At 42.7% G+C, this 17431-nt stretch overlaps 1 protein-coding gene across 1 annotated transcript in view; it reads left to right on the top strand.

The window, feature by feature from the left end:
- MTR (5-methyltetrahydrofolate-homocysteine methyltransferase) overlaps nucleotides 1-17431 on the top strand; it is a 120218-nt gene that overhangs the window by 53801 nt on the left and 48986 nt on the right. Inside the window, exons 16-21 of the mRNA XM_024115733.3 lie at nucleotides 2394-2573; nucleotides 4531-4647; nucleotides 4961-5101; nucleotides 10957-11046; nucleotides 12722-12874; nucleotides 16604-16711. Of these exons, the coding sequence (XP_023971501.1) occupies nucleotides 2394-2573; nucleotides 4531-4647; nucleotides 4961-5101; nucleotides 10957-11046; nucleotides 12722-12874; nucleotides 16604-16711 (789 nt within the window). The remainder of the gene's footprint in view (nucleotides 1-2393; nucleotides 2574-4530; nucleotides 4648-4960; nucleotides 5102-10956; nucleotides 11047-12721; nucleotides 12875-16603; nucleotides 16712-17431) is intronic.

Below are 17431 nucleotides of genomic sequence, written 5' to 3' on the forward strand. Positions count from 1 at the left end.
TGGCCTCTTCCGTTGCGGAGCACAGGCTCCGGACGCACAGGCTCAGCGGCCATGGCTCACGGGCCCAGCCGCTCCGCGGCTTGTGGGATCTTCCCGCACCGGGGCACGAACCCGTGTCCTTTGCATCGGCAGGCGGATTCTCAATCACTGCGCCACCAGGGAAGCCCCTGAGTGAGTTTTTTTTATAATTCCCCCGCCACGCCTTTCTCTGAAGGCTGGAGCCTCACTAAATGTCTTGAACTACAGCAGTGTCCGCACCCTTCATCCCTGCGGTTGCCTGAGAGCTCCCTCTAGAGGTCAGGATGTGTGTGATCGGCAGCTTATTTACCATCCTTCATGTTCACATCTGGTCAAGGGTATCCTCCCTCCAAATAGTCAGCCTGGAAGACTCAACACTTAGTGGTGTTGGACACTTTTCAAGAACATTTTGCACATTTATTCAGAACTGTGTGTGACTTATTTTTTTGGAACCACTGTAGTGATAGCAAGTATTCATTTTTTCTTCAGAGCAGATTTGGTTTTTTTCTACACACAGAAATCATTCAGCATGAAATTCGTTGTATAAGCCTCGTGTTGAGGTTGTAAATTGACCTGAAGACAGTTTCCATGACCAAGTTCAGAAACGCCCTGAGTCAGGGCTTCCCTGGGGGCGCAGTGGATAGGAATCCACCTGCTGATGCAGGGGACACGGGTTCAATCCCTGGTCCGGGAAGATCCCACATGCTGCGGAGCAACTAAGCCTGTGTGCCACAACTACTGAGCCTGTGCTCTAGAGCCCACGAGCCACAACTACTGAGCCCGCGAGCCACAACTACTGAAGCCCGCATGCCACGACTACTGAAGCCCGCATGCCACGACTACTGAAGCCCGTGCACCTAGAGCCCATGCTCTGCAACAAGAGAAGCCACCACAATGAGAAGCCCACGCACCGCAAGGAAGACCCAACTCAGCCATAAATAAATAGATAGATAGATAGATAGATAAATTTATTTTTAAAAAAAGAAATGCCCTGAGTCAAAGCCTCATTCATTCATTCATTCATTCATTCAACAGTGATATTGAACACATCCTCTGGCAGGCGCTGCCCTAGGCTCTGGGGATACAGCAAGACTGATTCTAGCTCACGATGACAAATTAATAATAAAACAAAAAATAATAAGTTGCCAAATAAATACATTTTCTAGAAGGAGAGATACCATGAGAAAGAGCTGCAACAAGAGAAGCCACCACAATGAGAAGCCCACGCACCGCAAGGAAGACCCAACTCAGCCATAAATAAATAGATAGATAGATAGATAGATAAATTTATTTTTAAAAAAAGAAATGCCCTGAGTCAAAGCCTCATTCATTCATTCATTCATTCATTCAACAGTGATATTGAACACATCCTCTGGCAGGCGCTGCCCTAGGCTCTGGGGATACAGCAAGACTGATTCTAGCTCACGATGACAAATTAATAATAAAACAAAAAATAATAAGTTGCCAAATAAATACATTTTCTAGAAGGAGAGATACCATGAGAAAGAGTGGAGGATCCAAGAGGGGCGGCAGGGGGCTGGTTTAGAGATGGTGATTAAGGAAGGCTTCTCTGAAAAGGGGACATTTGGGTGGAGACCTGAGTGATGCAAAGCCCAAAGCCATGTCACAGTGTGTTCCGGGCAGTGGCAGCAAAGGATAGAAAGGTTCTGAGGGAGGACGAGCTTGGTGGGTTTCAGGAACATCAGGGAGCCGTGTGGGGAGAGTGGAGTAGACGAGGGGGCAATGATAGGAAACAGTTGGAGGCGTGGGACCTGATTCTGAGGGTAATGGGAAGCAACAGGGGGACTGGGATTTGCTGGAGTCAGTGCTTGGCTTTCTAGGGTCACTGTTTTGAAAAGTAATATTAATGTATATTTATGACTTAAGGCACAAGTTAGTTAGCTAATGTTATGGTGGGTGGGGTTGGAGGTGGGGAATAAATACACATCTTTGAATCTGTGTAGACTGTTACCGCAGGAAGGTCCAAGAAAGCATGCGTGATGGGTTAGGACGCTGCAGGCAGGTCCAGAGAGAAAGGGCACGTATTTTTAAATTTATTCTTTAGTAGTATTTGAATTTTTATCATATGTGTGTATTTTTAAGAAGGCTGTTTATTAATATACCATACGTGTATGTAAGATTTGATCTTTACAGAAGTAGTATAGCTGTTGTGTTGACGAAAACACAAAGGGACTTTAAACCAATTCCTCCTTGGAGATAATTTGATAAACATTTAGAGGCTGCTTGGCATTTGGATTTCTGTGAAATCCAAGCATTGATACTTAAGCGCTTTCAACAAGTGAATTGTCCTTCTGTTTTCATAGATAACACCTCATTTTTCTGCTTCAAATTACATCTTTTACTCCTTTCCCCAGGCAACAGAAACAGACACCAAAATCAGAGTGTGCACCCGGGCCTACCATCTCCTTTTGAAAAAAGTGGGCTTCAATCCAAATGACATCATCTTTGACCCTAATATCCTCACCATTGGTACTGGGATGGAAGAACACAACTTGTATGCTGTTAATTTTATCAATGCAACAAAAGTCATTAAAGTGAGTATGAGTATTTTTCTCCTTTCTACCCAAGACATTGCTTAGATTTATCACATGGCTCCAGTGAATAGTTTGAGCTAACGTATATATTTATTGGCAAGGAATATTGACATTCTTATTCTTAGGTAGTAAATTGGTTTTCTGAAATTTAGGGGCCTTTATTGTTTTTCTTTTATATGTTATTTTATACTGTGAAGTAAAACACACATACCAGGAAATATAGAAAAAATAATAGAGTATGATAAATAATTAATTATGAAGCATATAATAGCATTCACTTTCACTTGCGTCCTGAAACGGAGCATGGGTAGTTCCCCCATGGCTCTCCGTTTGTCATTACACCCTCATTCTGAATTTTATGCATGTTTCAACAGGCTGGGTGTTATGATTCTACTTTGTTACTTTTCTTTAAAATTTTATCACTTCTGTATACACAGTCAATCTGAATTATCCATGGATTTTGTATCTGCAAATTCACCTACTCACTAAAATTTATTTGTGACCCCCAAATCAATACTGATGGTGCTTCTGCATCATTCACAGGCATATGCATGTGCAGAGTGGTGAGAGAGCTGAGTGCCTGACCCACGTGTTCCAGATGAGTCAACAGGGTTGAACCTCTTGGTTCAGCCCTCATTCTGTAAACAAGTGCCCTTTTCATGGTCTGTTTAGTGCCATGTTTTTCACATTTTTGAGCTTTTTCTTGGTGATTTATTTCTCTATTTAAATGGCCCTCACGCATTGTGCTGAAGTGTTATTTAGTGTTCCTATGTGCAAGAAGGCTGTTATGTGCCTTATGGAGAAAATATGTGTGTTAGATGAATTTTGTTTAGACACGAGTTGTGGTGCTGTTGGCTGTGAGCTCAGTGGTAGGCAATCAGCAATATATACTAAACAAGATGTCTTTAAATGGAAACACATATAAAACAGGGTTATATGTTGATCGGTGATGGTAATTTGGGGACCAGAGGTTCACGAACCTAACCCTGCATTTCCCATGGGAGCAGTGGTTTTCTTCCCCAATTTGCAGTGTTCGCAGTGACTTCATAGAACATAACTATCACAAATAATGAGAATTAACTGTATAAACAGTATAGTTTTGCCTATTTTTGAGCTTTAATATTCTAATGCCTTTTTTCCTCACCCAGTCTCATTTTAACGATTCACCTGTGTTGTTGTAGCTGTACATTGTTCATTTTAATTAATGTATAATATTCCATCATATACCTGTTTCATAATTAACTGTTCTGCTGTTGATAGACGTTTGTTTTTTTTTTTAAATGTTTTATTTTTGGCTGTGTTGGGTCTTTGTTGCTGCCTGCAGGTTTTTCTCTGGTTGCGGAGAGCAGGGGCTACTCTTCCTTGCAGTGTGCGGGCTTCTCATGGCGGTGGCTTCTCTTGTTGCGGAGCATGGGCTCTAGGCACGCAGGCTTCAGTAGTTGCAGCGCATGGGCTCAGTAGTTGTGGCTCACGGGCTCTAGAGTGCAGGCTCAGTAGTTGTGGTGCACGGGCCTAGTTGCTCCGCGGCACGTGGGATCTTCCCGGACCAGGGCTCGAACCCGTGCTCCCTGCAGTGGAAGCGCAGAGTCTTAACCACTGGACTGCCAGGGAAGTCCCTCTCCGGCAAATATTTTATGGCATACTCACCATGTATTATGGCCCTATCATGGTCCCTGTAGAAGTATACAGAGATAAAGCAGAATTTTTTATTTTCCCTTAGGGAGATTAGAGTCTAGTAGGAAAAACTATGAAGCACTGCCTTTGTAATGTCCTGATATGCAAGTTGTGGTCTACGTCTAGCTAAAAGAAGCTCTGAATTACTTTGAACTCTATAGGTTTGGTTTTTTTTTTTTTTTTTTTTTTTTTACTTTCCACTGTTACAAATAAAGCTTAAGGGATGTGATTGCTGCTTTTGGCAAAGTAGGGAAATCTTTACACATTTTAAAATTTTTTTCAGGAAACATTACCTGGAGCCAAAGTAAGTGGAGGTCTTTCCAACTTGTCCTTTTCATTCCGAGGAATGGAAGCCATTCGAGAAGCAATGCATGGGGTTTTCCTTTACCATGCAATCAAGGTACAGTGGAACACCTGTTTACCCTTTGACACCAGCTTTCACTTAGGGCAGGGGTTTGCAGACTTCGGCCCACAAAGTAACTCTGCTCTGCTTTATTCACAGAGTTCTGTGAATACAGTTTTATTAGAACAAAGTCACACACTCTCACTCGTATCCTGTCTATGGATGCTTTTATGCTACAGCAGCAGAGCTGAGTGGTTGCGACAGAAGCTATGGCCTACAGTATTTTCTGTCTGGTTCTTCACAGAAAGAGTCGCTGACTCCGATTTAGAATATCCCTAGAAATCCTCATTTTTCTTTTTATTGCCCTTAGTTTGGTATGGACATGGGGATAGTGAATGCTGGAAGCCTTCCTGTGTATGATGACATCCACAAGGAACTTCTCCAGCTCTGTGAGGACCTCATCTGGAACAGAGACCCTGAGGCCACCGAGAAGCTCTTACACTATGCCCAGGTAGGGAGAGGTGTTCCGATGGATGGCTTTTCCTATCTTTGAATCTTTCATTCACTTAGTGTTATTAGACCTTCATTGTAGAATAGAAGCAAGGATCCAGCCATGTGTTTGAATCATTGAAGGTTTCTACAGAGAGTTCTAGAGAAGGTGTTTTCATTAGGGCAAGGAAGGAGAAGCAGGCCTTACCTATCTGCTTCAGTATTCTTAATTTATATTTCTTTAAGTTTATTTTAAAATGTAAAATTAATTTTTATCATACCAAAGTAACATATATTAACTCTAGAAAATGTACAAAATACAGGTAAGCAAAAGAAGAAAATAAAAATTACTCATAATCCTACTACCCGTTTTTAACCACTGTTGAGATTTTGTTACAACCTTCTAGTCATGGTTTTGGTTTTTTTCAATACGAATATGTGCTAATAGGTGTGTCCACACACACACACACATACACACACACGTACACGCACACTCACACATATTTTTAATAAAAATGTTAACTATATTCTCAATGCTTTTTTGATAATCTGTTTGTTTAGCAGTATACTGGGAACATCTTTCCATTTTATTGGGTATTTTTCTACCTCATAATGTAAATTGGCTACTTTGGACATTTTCTTGTGTGGCTGTGTGACTACCTGGTTCCCATTGTTACAGCTTTATATTTGTATTTATACCTGTTTATATTAGGATCTAGTCCAATTGTGGCACAGTTCTACAGTTCAGGGCTTGAGGTCTGTACACATTTGATCTATAGACATGAGAATAATTTTAGTTAATCCAAAAATCCGTTCCTTGTTTCCATTTATTATGTGTTCGGCAGTCCTAGGTGTATTAAGTATCTATTATGGGTGCTGCTTCCTATAACTCAGTTTAAGGAAACATGAGATCTTTACCTCAAGAAAACTTACTTTTTAATTTATTTCAGAAAGTGATGGCAAGGGAAGACATTTTTCTCACAAAGCACGTTGGGAAGGTGGTAGAATGCTTTTGTGTGTGTTGCTACCTGTGTTAATGTTTTCCATGTTAAAATCTGAATTCATCTCTGGCAGAACTGCTGACTTCTCCTCTTCCTTCGAAGAGTACTGAAATGTTCTGGAAGAAGGACAGGACAATTTAGGATTAACTGCGTCCTTGATTTATTAGCCTCATGGAGACAAGATTTAGATTTCTGAAACTGCTCATGTTAGCCTTAGGTTCATTCAGCAGAGCTGAATGGAGTTCAGACTCAGTGCCAGTTAGCACACGACCCTCCTCTCAGTTCCTTGGGACATTTCTGATTTCTCACGTGGACCCAGGACGGCATGTCTTGACTGTTGCAAATATAATCAAGTTCTGCTTCACAGCTCATTACATAAGAAACAGTGCCTAGCTTTCCTTCACTATTTCCATGATTGTTTCTACTCAGGTAGACAAAGTGCTTAGCCCAAGACGTGAGTGTTAAACACTATTCAGTTTTTGTTTTAGCCTGCCTTCCACTTAGCGGGGGATCCTTCATGAATCACTGACTAAAACAGGGTTCTGCTGAAGGCCAGAAGGGCATCATAGCTTCTATATCAGGAAGTTATACTAGAGCATTCTTAATTAACCCGTAAAGTGATGTGCTATTTCATCTTCTCCACTGTTCAGATGACACAGCTCTCGCTTAGGAAAGGTAGGGCTCCATAAGCCTATTCTCATATACGGTTTTACCGGTTTTGCATTTTATATCAGTCATTCTTTTCGGTCTTTGTTCACTTTCAGTATTTCCTTACAAGTTTTTGCTTCTCTATATCTTGCTGAGCTGCCAAGAGGTTTTGCCCCTGGGGCACAGCTGAAGATTAAGGGGGAAATCTTCATCACAATTGCAAGGGTTCAGGCTTCCCTGGTGGCGCAGTGGTTAAGAATCCGCCTGCCAAGGCAGGGGACACGGGTTCAAGCCCTGGTCCGGGAAGATCCCACACGCCGTGGAGCAGCTAAGCCTGTGCGCCACAACTACTGAGCCCACGTGCCGCAACTACTGGAGCCCGCATGCTGCAACTAGTGAAGCCCGCGCACCTAGAGCCCGTGCTCCGCAACAAGAGAAGCCACTGCAATGAGAAGCCCATGCACCGCAACGAAGAGCGCCCCTGCTCGCCGCAACTAGAGAAAGCCCGCGCGCAGCAGCGAAGACCCAGTGCAGCCAAAAATAAATTAATTAAGAAAAAAAAAATTGCAAGGGTTCAACAATCCATCTTATAAAGCAAGTGCCTCCCTCTTCATGTAAGCACAAGGACTTATCACGAGCCATTGACCCCTCTGTCAAGTAGGCTGTCTACATTCAAGGTGACTTCTGTTACCAGTAAGGAATTAATAACCAAAACAGGTATGCTTTCATCACCGCCAGGAGTCGTCAGCTCCGTAGCCATTCCTCAGGATACACCGAGTGCAAAGGGAGCGTGAAAAGCAGGAATATTATGAGGCAAATAAGGGTTGAGGAATTATTTTCTATATGAGAGAATGATTATTTCTTTTTGTTGTGAAATGATGAACTTTGCACCCAAGTTTCATCTGATAGATTATTCAATATTATTATTAAAAAGGGTGGAAAGAGTCGTGTCTCTGATCTTCCTAAGCTCCCTAATGGGCTTTACTGAAAAATAATTCCCCTGATTTGGTGCAGGCTGACCTGTGGCGAGTAAGTTCCAGGTGTCATGAGACCATGCGATTCCCGTGGAGTTTGTTTATTAGGCAGTACTGTTATGGCATGAACGGGGAGGATCTCTGCTCTGGGTGGGATGGCTCTTGAACGGCCTCAGATTGTGAGAATACACAGGTCCCCAACTTACGATGGTGCGAAAGCAGTAAGCACTCAGTAGAAACCGTACTTTGAATTTTTGAATTTTGGTCTTTTCCCAGGCGAGCAATATGCAGTACCATCCTCTCTTCTGATGCTGGGCAGCGGCGGCGAATCACAGCTCCCCGTCAGCCCGCCATCACGAGGGGAGCAACCACTATGCTTACAACCACTCTGGACCCACACAGCCGTTCTGTTTTTCACTTCCAGGACAGTATTTTTTTTTTTTTTTTTTTGGATTCCAAATATAAGTGAGATCATACAGTATTTGTCTTTCTCTGTCCGACTTATTTCACTTAGCATGATGCCCTCAAGGTCCATCCATGCTGTTTCAAACGGCAGGATTCCTCTTTTTTATGTCCGAATAATATTCCATCGTATAAATATACACCACACTTTCTGTATCCATTCACTCACTGATGAACACTTAGGTTTTTTTAATTGCCATCTTCTTTAAGGTTTTTCAGCATGTGAGAGAGGCATTGGTCTCTCGACATGTGACAAAGCCCTGCGTCATTCAGTTACCCCAGACCTCAACCCTGGAGTTCCCCCAGGCCCTTCCTTCTTTCCTACCACACTGTCCATTACTTGATACCTTTATGTTTGTCCTTTCCTCCTCTTCCTGTTCCTACCACTGTAGTTCAGGCCTTCATCATGGACTGTTAAAATATTCTCCCCCTTCTAGGGTTCTCTTAAAAATACTACTTTGATGGGAATGCCCTGGCGGTCCAGTTGTTAGGACTCAGTGATTTCACTGCCGAGGGCCCGAGTTCAATCCCTGGGTGGGGAACTAAGATCCCACAAGCCATGTGGCCAAAAGAAAAAAAATTACTACTTTGAATGTTACTCTGCAGCTTCAGAACTTTGTATTATGTCATTCTCCCACCTCCACCCCTACCACCACTGCCTGGAAGGTTAAGTCCAAACTCCAGAGCATGGATTTCTGGCACTCTGTGACTTGGCCTCTACTGTCCTGCCCAAACGTTGCTCTGGAAAATCCGTTCTTTTTCAGGATTAAATCATTCAGCTAATATTTACCCAACTCTTGTTTTGTGCTTTGTGCTTTCTGTACTTAGAGGCTCTAAGTAGTAAGAGAGACGTGCCCCTACAGAGCCTGCAGCTTAGTGAGACGTGCAAAAGTGTGTACAGACAGTTGTCATCGAGTGTGGTGGGTAGGTGCTGTGACAGGGCATGTATAGGATGCTCTAGACTGCTTAGGAAGGGCACTGAACCCAAAGGTCGAGGTGGTCAGGGAAAGCCTCCCAGAAATGCTGGGTCAGGTGGGACCTGAAAGCTCAATAGGAGTTAGCCAGGCTAAGGTTTGGGGTTGGATTGTACTGGTATTCCCTGCCAGAGGAGGAGGATTTGTATGTAGCTGGGGCCTGGCATCTGGTAGGTGCTGAATAAATGTCAGGTGAACGGAAGTGAAGGCTCGGGGGTGAAAGAGATGATGGAGAGTGTAAGGAATTGAAACGTTCAAGATGGCTGAGCTCCTCAGGAGTGTCAGAAGATGAAGCTGGGAGGAGGTCAGGTCAGGGCCTTGTACGGCGTGGAGAGGAGTCAGTACCGTGTCTGGAGAGAAATAGGGAACTTACAGTGAATTTTTTCCCTTGGGCGCAGTTTGATCAGGTTTGCATTTTGGAAAGGCCCTTCTGGCTACAGGGTGGAAGATGCATTGGAGACCAGGGTGATCCTGGGCTGTGGACACCCGTTAGCTGCTTGCACTATGAAAGTGGAAGCCGGGTAGAGAGAAAAATTGAGACGATGTAATCGTTATGACTAGGCGATTGATTGAACGTGAGGAACGGATGGAGAGTCGAGAGTGATACTGAGGTTTATGGTTTGGGCAACTAGTGCCATCAGTCGAGATGGAGGAAACAGATAATGCCACTCACCTTCCATACCGTGATCATTATGCTTTTGTCCCTTTGCTGAATCTGTCAGCTTTCGAAGTCTCTCTTCACCACTCCAGTTTGCGATGATATGCAAAATTCCTAGCCTCATCTGTGTCATCTCCTCATTCAGCGCTTGGCACGTGCTTTCTCTTTAGCTTACCTTTCTTTGTGTATTTCCACCTGCCTTATGATACAGCAAAGTCCCCGAGAGCACGGTCTGTGTCTTGCACCTCGCAGTGTGCCCACCTCCGGGATGATTTCTGACTTAACTTCATTACAGCCTCTCTGCACACATCTGTGGGTAGTGATGGTCCTTGTTGAGAACTTTAAAAGCTCATCAGATATGAGGTTTAGCTAGCTTCTCTTACTGTCGCGGAAATCTTTGGTCCTAAGATGCTATCTTTTAGGAAAAAAGGAAAGAAAAAAAATGGAGCCTCACTCTCTCTCTCTAATAAGCATTCAAATCCTAGTGGTGATCATTTTGTGATTATAGAAATATTGAAGCACTGTGCTGTGCACCAGGAGCTAACATAGTGTTGTAGGTCGATTATGCTTTAAAAACAAACTCGTAGAAAAAGAGATCAGATTTGTGATAACTAGAGGCAGGGATGGTGGGAGGGAAAATAGGGTAAAAGCAGTCAAAAGGTACAGACTTCCTCGTAAGATAAGTAAGTACTAGGGGTGTAAGGTACAACATGATAAATATAATTAATGCTGCTGTATATTATATATGAAAGTTGTTAAGAGAATAACTCCTGGGAGTTCTCATCACAAGAAAAAATGTCTTTTTCTTTCATTTTGTATCTATATGAGCTGATGGATGTTCACTAAACTTACTGTGGTAAACATTTCATGATGTATGTAACTCATTATGCTGTACACCTTAAACTTACACAGTGCTCTATGTCAATTCTATTTTAATAAAACTGGAAGGAAAAAATTTTTTTAAAAATAAAAGTTCAAATCCTAAAAGATTTCTCTCTTTCCGTCTCTCCTTACCTCAAACATTTACCGAGATCTTAATTCATGCTGGATACTCTACTAGGGCCTTGAAATGTAAAAGAAGAATAAGGCATAGTTTTTTTCTGCCCATTAGCTGAGTAAGTGACCTGTTGTATCATCTCTCTGTCCAAATTTCGATCCAGACTCAGGGCAAGGGAGGGAAGAAAGTCATCCAGACTGATGATTGGAGGAATGGCCCCATCGAAGAACGCCTTGCATACGCTCTTGTGAAGGTGAGTTTGGGCTGGAGACTGGGGCTTGTCCTGGGGGGTGATGATGTGGCTGGAGGGGAGGTGCTGACAGCAGCTGACAAAGGAGGTTCCCTGGACGACCCTGGGTGATTTTGCCCTCCACGCCCACCCACCTCTAGCACTTTTAGTAGTATCTAGACATACTTTTGGTTGTCCCAACTGGGGGTAGAAGCTTTTACTGGCATCCAGTGGCCAGGGGAGCTGCTCAACTGACCATCCTACAATGCACAGGATAGGCCTGCACCACAGAGAATTATTCAGTCCAAACTGTCAGTAGTGACAAGGTTGAGAAATGCTGTCCGAGACCAAGTTGCTGTCGTTTGGTCAACAAGCGAATCCTGGCTCTTCTGCTATAATTGGAATTTTAGGCCAGATAAATAATCTCTTGGGGGCTTCCCTGGTGGCGCAGTGGTTGAGAATCCGCCTGCCGATGCGGGGGACATGGGTTCGCGCCCCGGTCCGGGAAGATCCCACATGCTGTGGAGCGGCTGGGCCCGTGAGCCATGGCCGCTGAGCCTGCGCGTCCGGAGCCTGTGCTCCGCAACGGGAGAGGCCACAACAGTGAGAGGCCCGTGTACTGCAAAAAAAAAATTAAAAAAATAAAAAAATAATAATCTTTTGGCTTCATTTTCCTCATTTGTGAGTCTGGAAAATTTCAGTGTTTTTTTTTTAAATTTATTTATTTATTTTGGCTGTGTTGGGTCTTGTTGCCGCGCATGGGTTTTCTCCAGTTGTGGTGAGTGGGGCCTACTTTTGGTTCGGTGTGCGGGCTTCTCATCGCAGTGGCTTCTCTCGTTGCGGAGCACGGGCTCTGGGCACACGGGCTTCAGTAGTTGTGGCTCTCGGGCTCTAGAGCGCAGGCTCAGTAGCCGTGGTGCACGGGCTTAGTTGCTCCGCGGCACGTGGGGTCTTCCCAGACCAGGGCTCGAACCCATGTCCCCTGCATTGGCAGGTGGATTCTTAACCACTGCGCCACCAGGGAAGCCCCAGAGTTCTTTTTTTGCCTCTAGAATTTAACTTTTAATTTCTTGGCCCTTTTGAGATTCACCTACTTCAGGTTGTGGAACTAGTCAGCCACCTCTAAGGATCCTTGAACTGGGGATGCTGGAGGATTAGGGCCTGACCAGTGAAGGCAGGACAAGTCAGTAGAAGCTTCATGGACTGAACTTCATCTAAGTGTCCTGCCCATTGTCATTCTTCCCCCCACCCAGCCCTGTAACATTACAGTGAGAAAACATACTGTTTTCACAGGAGATATTTGTTAATATATAACCTGTTAAACCACTAGGAAAAAAAGTATATTTCATTATGAATTTGAACTTAACTTATTAGTACTCCTTCTGTCACTAATTTTTCACTTTTACTCAATATTTACTTTATATCAATAAAGCCAGCTAAGCACTTTACACAGGTTATCTCATTTAATCCTCAGAATAACCACATGAGGTTGCTACTGTGTGATATATTAATCGAGGAAACTGAGGCTTAATGAATTGTCTAAATTAGTGATAGGAGCCAGGGTTTGAGCCCATGCGGTCTGATTCCAAAACCCATAATCTTAAGTATTTCCATGATTTATTCTTTGTTGGCTATTTGAACTTAAGCTAATTTTTTTCTGTGATATTTTTCCTTTTTTTTTTTGTGTGTGTGTGTGTAGGGCATTGAAAAATACATTATTGAGGATACTGAGGAAGCCAGATTAAACCAGGAAAAATATCCCCGACCTCTGAATATCATTGAAGGGCCACTGATGAATGGCATGAAAATTGTTGGTGATCTTTTTGGAGCTGGAAAAATGTTTCTACCTCAGGTTGGCAAATGATGGGGGGAAGTTTTCACAATTGAAAGAAAAAGCCTTTATCTTTTAATGCATAGCAAGTTTGGGTATATTTCTCAGGTTTTAATTTTGACAAGAGCTCAGGGGCATTGAGATGTGATTCTGGTCATTCTTTCTCTAAATTCATTTTTAGGAATAGTCTGGAAAAGTCCATCTAGGCTGGTGTGGAGGTTAGAGGTCATCTGGATTTTCCCAGCATCCTAGTCTTCATGTTCTGGGCTTCTGTATCACTTTTTACCCTAACACCTGTCTCTCCTCCACCCCCAAATTAAAATAAAACACAAGTTATACAGAGTGCATTAAGTCAGATAGAGAAAAACAAATACCGTATATTAACGCATATATGTGGAACCTAGAAAAATGATACAGATGAACCGGTTTGCAAGGTAGAAATAGAGACACAGATGTAGAGAACAAACGTATGGACACCAAGGGGGGAAAGTGGCGGGGGAGTGGAGGTGGTGGTGGAATGAATTGGAAGGTTGGGATTGACATGGATACACTGATGTGTATAAAATGGATAACTAATGAGAACCTGCTGTATAAAAATAAATTAAAAAAAACCCAAGATTAATGTAAAATTGTCATATTAAGATTTGATTTGACCAGCCAGTGCTCATCCTTAAGGATGACTATTTTGAAAAGGTCATTACCATTTTAAATAGTGATATACATTAAATGATATATTTCAAGTAAAACCAGTACTCTTACTCTTATTTTGACTTACAGCAGCTACTGACCACATCAGTTAACAAGTCTTGTTGAGCCTTCTGGGTTCAGGTCTGTGAGGCATACAAAAAATGAAAAGTCCCTGTTCTTTTTTTTTTTTTTCTTATTTAACTTTTTTTTAAAAATTATGGTTGATTTTTTAAAAAACTCATTCTACATTTAATTATTCATTGCCCATTTCCCCTGTTTCCTTCATAGAGTTCATCTTTTCTTATAGCTTTATTGTTTTATAATTAATATACAATAAACTACATGTATTTAAAGGATGCAGTTTGATAAGCTTTAACATGTCTGCACCTGTGAAACCATAACCACACTCAAAATAAGGAGCATTCAGTTGTCCTGTCTTAGTCTCCCCCCGTCTGGGGCAGTTCCGCAGTCTTTATTTTTCATGATGTTGACTTATTATTTTAACTTTTTATTTTCGAGTTAACTTTAGACTTACGGACAAGTTGCAGATGTAGTTTAAAGTGTCCATAGGGCTTTCCTGGTGGCGCAGTGGTTGCACGTCCGCCTGCCGATGCAGGGGAACTGGGTTCGCGCCCCGGTCTGGGAGGATCCCACGTTCCGCGGCGCTGCTGGGCCCCGGTCTGGGAGGATCCCACGTGCCGCGGAGCTGCTGGGCCCGTGAGCCATGGCCGCTGGGCCTGCGCTCCGGAGCCTGTGCTCCGCAACGGGAGAGGCCGCAGCAGAGGAAGGCCCGCATACCACAAAAAAAATTAAAAAATTTAAAAAAAAAATAAATAAAATAAAGTGTCCATGTATCCATCACTCAACTTCTTCCCCTAATGTTAACATTTTCACTTGATCATAGTACGGTTATCAGAACCAGGAAGTTAACATTGGTATAATACTGTTAACGAACGACCTTATTCACATTTCACCAGTGTTTCCGCTGCTGTTCTCTTCATGTTCCACAACCCCACATTGCTTTTATCCTGCCTTTTCTAACAGTTCCTGAGTCTTTCCTTGTGACCTTGACTTTTGAAGAGTATAGTACAGTTTGATAACGGTAGCCTGTCCCTCAGTTTGAATTTGTCTGATGTTTTCTCATTTTTGGCGAGAATAACACAGTATAATGCTATGCCCTTCTCGGTGGATCATATCAGGAGGCCCATCATGTTGCTGTGTGTCATTACTGGTGAGGTTAACTTTGATCATTTGGTTAATGGTGCCTGCTATGTTTCTCCACTGTAAATTTACTTGTGGGGAGAAACTTGAGACTGCAAATATCATACTCTTTCTCATCCTACTTCTACTTATGAATTTTAGCATATGTTGATGAATTTTATAAAAGTCCCTGTTCTTTTTTGTGTATTTAATAAATTTGACATGTTATGTTTTGTAAATTTAAAGTGTACAGTGATACATTTACATATTGTAATATGATTGCCATTGAAGCAATTTTTATCACACTGTATCATTATAGTACAATATTATTGTCTATATTCATTATACTGTGTGTTAGATCTCTATGGCTTATTTACTTGTTACAAGTTTGTACCCTTAAATACCATCAGTCTTATCTTCCCATCCCCTATCCTTTGGTAACCACCATTTTACTCTCTGTTTTGTTTTGTTTTTTCTTTCCTGTTTGCCTTTTTCAGGTTCTGCATGTAAGTGATATCATACAGTACTTATCTATCTCTATCTGATTTATCTTGCTTAGTATAATGTACTCAAGGTCCATCTATGTTTTTTGCACATGGCAGGATATCCTCTTTTATCATGGCTGAATAATATTCCATTGTATATATGTACCACATCTTTTTTATCCATTCATCTGTTGATGGGCGTTTGGGTTGTTTCCATATCTTGGCTACTATAAATAATGCTGTGATAAACATGGATGTGCAAATATCGAAATCCTGTTTTCATATCCTTTGGGTTTATACCCAGAAGTAGAATTGCTGGATCGTGTGGTAGACCTATTTTTCATTTTTTAAAGAACCTCCATATTGTTTTCCATATAGTTGGACTAATTTACATTCCCACCAACAGTGCGTAAGAGTTCTCTTTTCACCACATCCTCACCAGCACCTGTTGCTTCATATCTTGATGATGGCCATTCTAACTGGTGTGAGGTGATATCTCAGTGTAGTTTTGATTAGCATTTCCCTGATGATTAGTGGTGTTGAGAATCTTTTCATATGCCTACTGGCCATTTTTTTTTTTTTTTTTTTTTTTTTTTTTGGCGATACGCGGGCCTCTCACTGTTGTGGCCTCTCCCGTTGCGGAGCACAGGCTCCGGACGCACAGGCTCAGCGGCCATGGCTCAGGGGCCCAGCCGCTCCGCGGCATGTGGGATCCTCCCGGACCGGGGCACGAACCCGCGTCCCCTGCATCGGCAGGCAGACTCTCAACCACTGCGCCACCAGGGAAGCCCCCTACTGGCCATTTTGATATCCTCTTTGGAAAAATGTCTTTTTAGTTCTTCTGCCCACTTTTTAATCGGAATATTTGGTTTTTTGTTATGAATTTGTGTTCTTTATATATTTTGGAAATTAATCGCTTATCCAATATATGTTTGAAAAATTCTTCTCCAATTCTGTAAGCTTTAAAAGGTCCTTTTTTGCATAAGCCCTAATTGTGAGTGAATTGTAACACTGGGGATTGAGAAGAGAAGGCTGACAAGGTGCTCTTGGAGGAGAAGCTTGACACCTGAAGGATGTATACAACTTGGAGATGTGATGGAGGGTCTTCTAGGCAGAGAAAAAATAATGTGCAGAAGTTAAGAGGACAGAAACTGCAACATTTGGTTTCTAGCCTTCTTTTCCCTCTGCTCTACCTCATCCATTGACTTTCCTCACGGGGCTCTCCTTCCTTACCCCACCCACTGTCATAAGTGGACTCCAGGGTGGCTGACCTGAGGACAAAGCATGCATAATAATTTGTGCTAAAATTTCACAAGTGGCCAGTAGCAATCATCCAGGTGTTCTGGTAAAGATGCCTGACTCTGTGTATTTACCCCAGGTTATAAAGTCAGCTCGGGTCATGAAGAAAGCCGTTGGTCACCTTATTCCCTTCATGGAAAAAGAGAGGGAAGAAACCAGAGTGCTTACTGGCATGATAGAAGACAAGGTGAGTCATTTTGTCCGAGCCTGTGGGCTCTGTGGGGATCGGCTCTGCACCCTCTTACTGGGGTGTGGGTAGGGACCTAAGCCATCAGCCTTGGCTGTGTTTGTCATTGAAGAGGAAAGGGAAGAATGATCCAGCTCTTTTACCAAAGATCAGGATACCCTGGGATTTTTCCCATAAATGTGGCTTCATGAAATTTGTAATGGGAACATAATTTTTCAAACAAAGCCCATGATTTCAAGACAAAAGCAGTTTGTTCATTCATCTACTGACTATTTACAAAGCTCCTACTACGTGCCAGGTACTATGCTCGACACTGTAGCTAAAAAAGATTGGTGCCTACCCTTGAGATGCTGTTTAGTTTTGGAAAAACCTCTTAACTGAGTATTTCCTTTGTGCTGGTCATGTTCTTGTCACCACTTCTGGATTCAGTTCCATTCTTGTTGGCTGTACCACCACAGTAAATCATTAAGCTTTTGACCTTGTTTAGCCCCCTGTGAAGCTCAGGCAGCTTTGGCCCCTAGGATTCTGAATTCTAAAATCGATCTGAGTTTGTGAATGGCTCTTGCATAGTGTTTATAAAAATCCCATTTGCCTTGCGTGTCTTTTTCTTTTCTTTTTCTCTTTTCTTCTTTTCTCCCTTCCTCCCTTCCTTCCTCCCTCCCTGCCTCCCTCCCTCCCTCCCTGCCTCCCTCCCTCTCTCCCTCCCTCCCTCCCTCTCTC

This window comes from Physeter macrocephalus, chromosome 20 (assembly GCF_002837175.3).
Source record: "Physeter macrocephalus isolate SW-GA chromosome 20, ASM283717v5, whole genome shotgun sequence".
Taxonomy (NCBI): Eukaryota; Metazoa; Chordata; class Mammalia; order Artiodactyla; family Physeteridae; genus Physeter; species Physeter macrocephalus.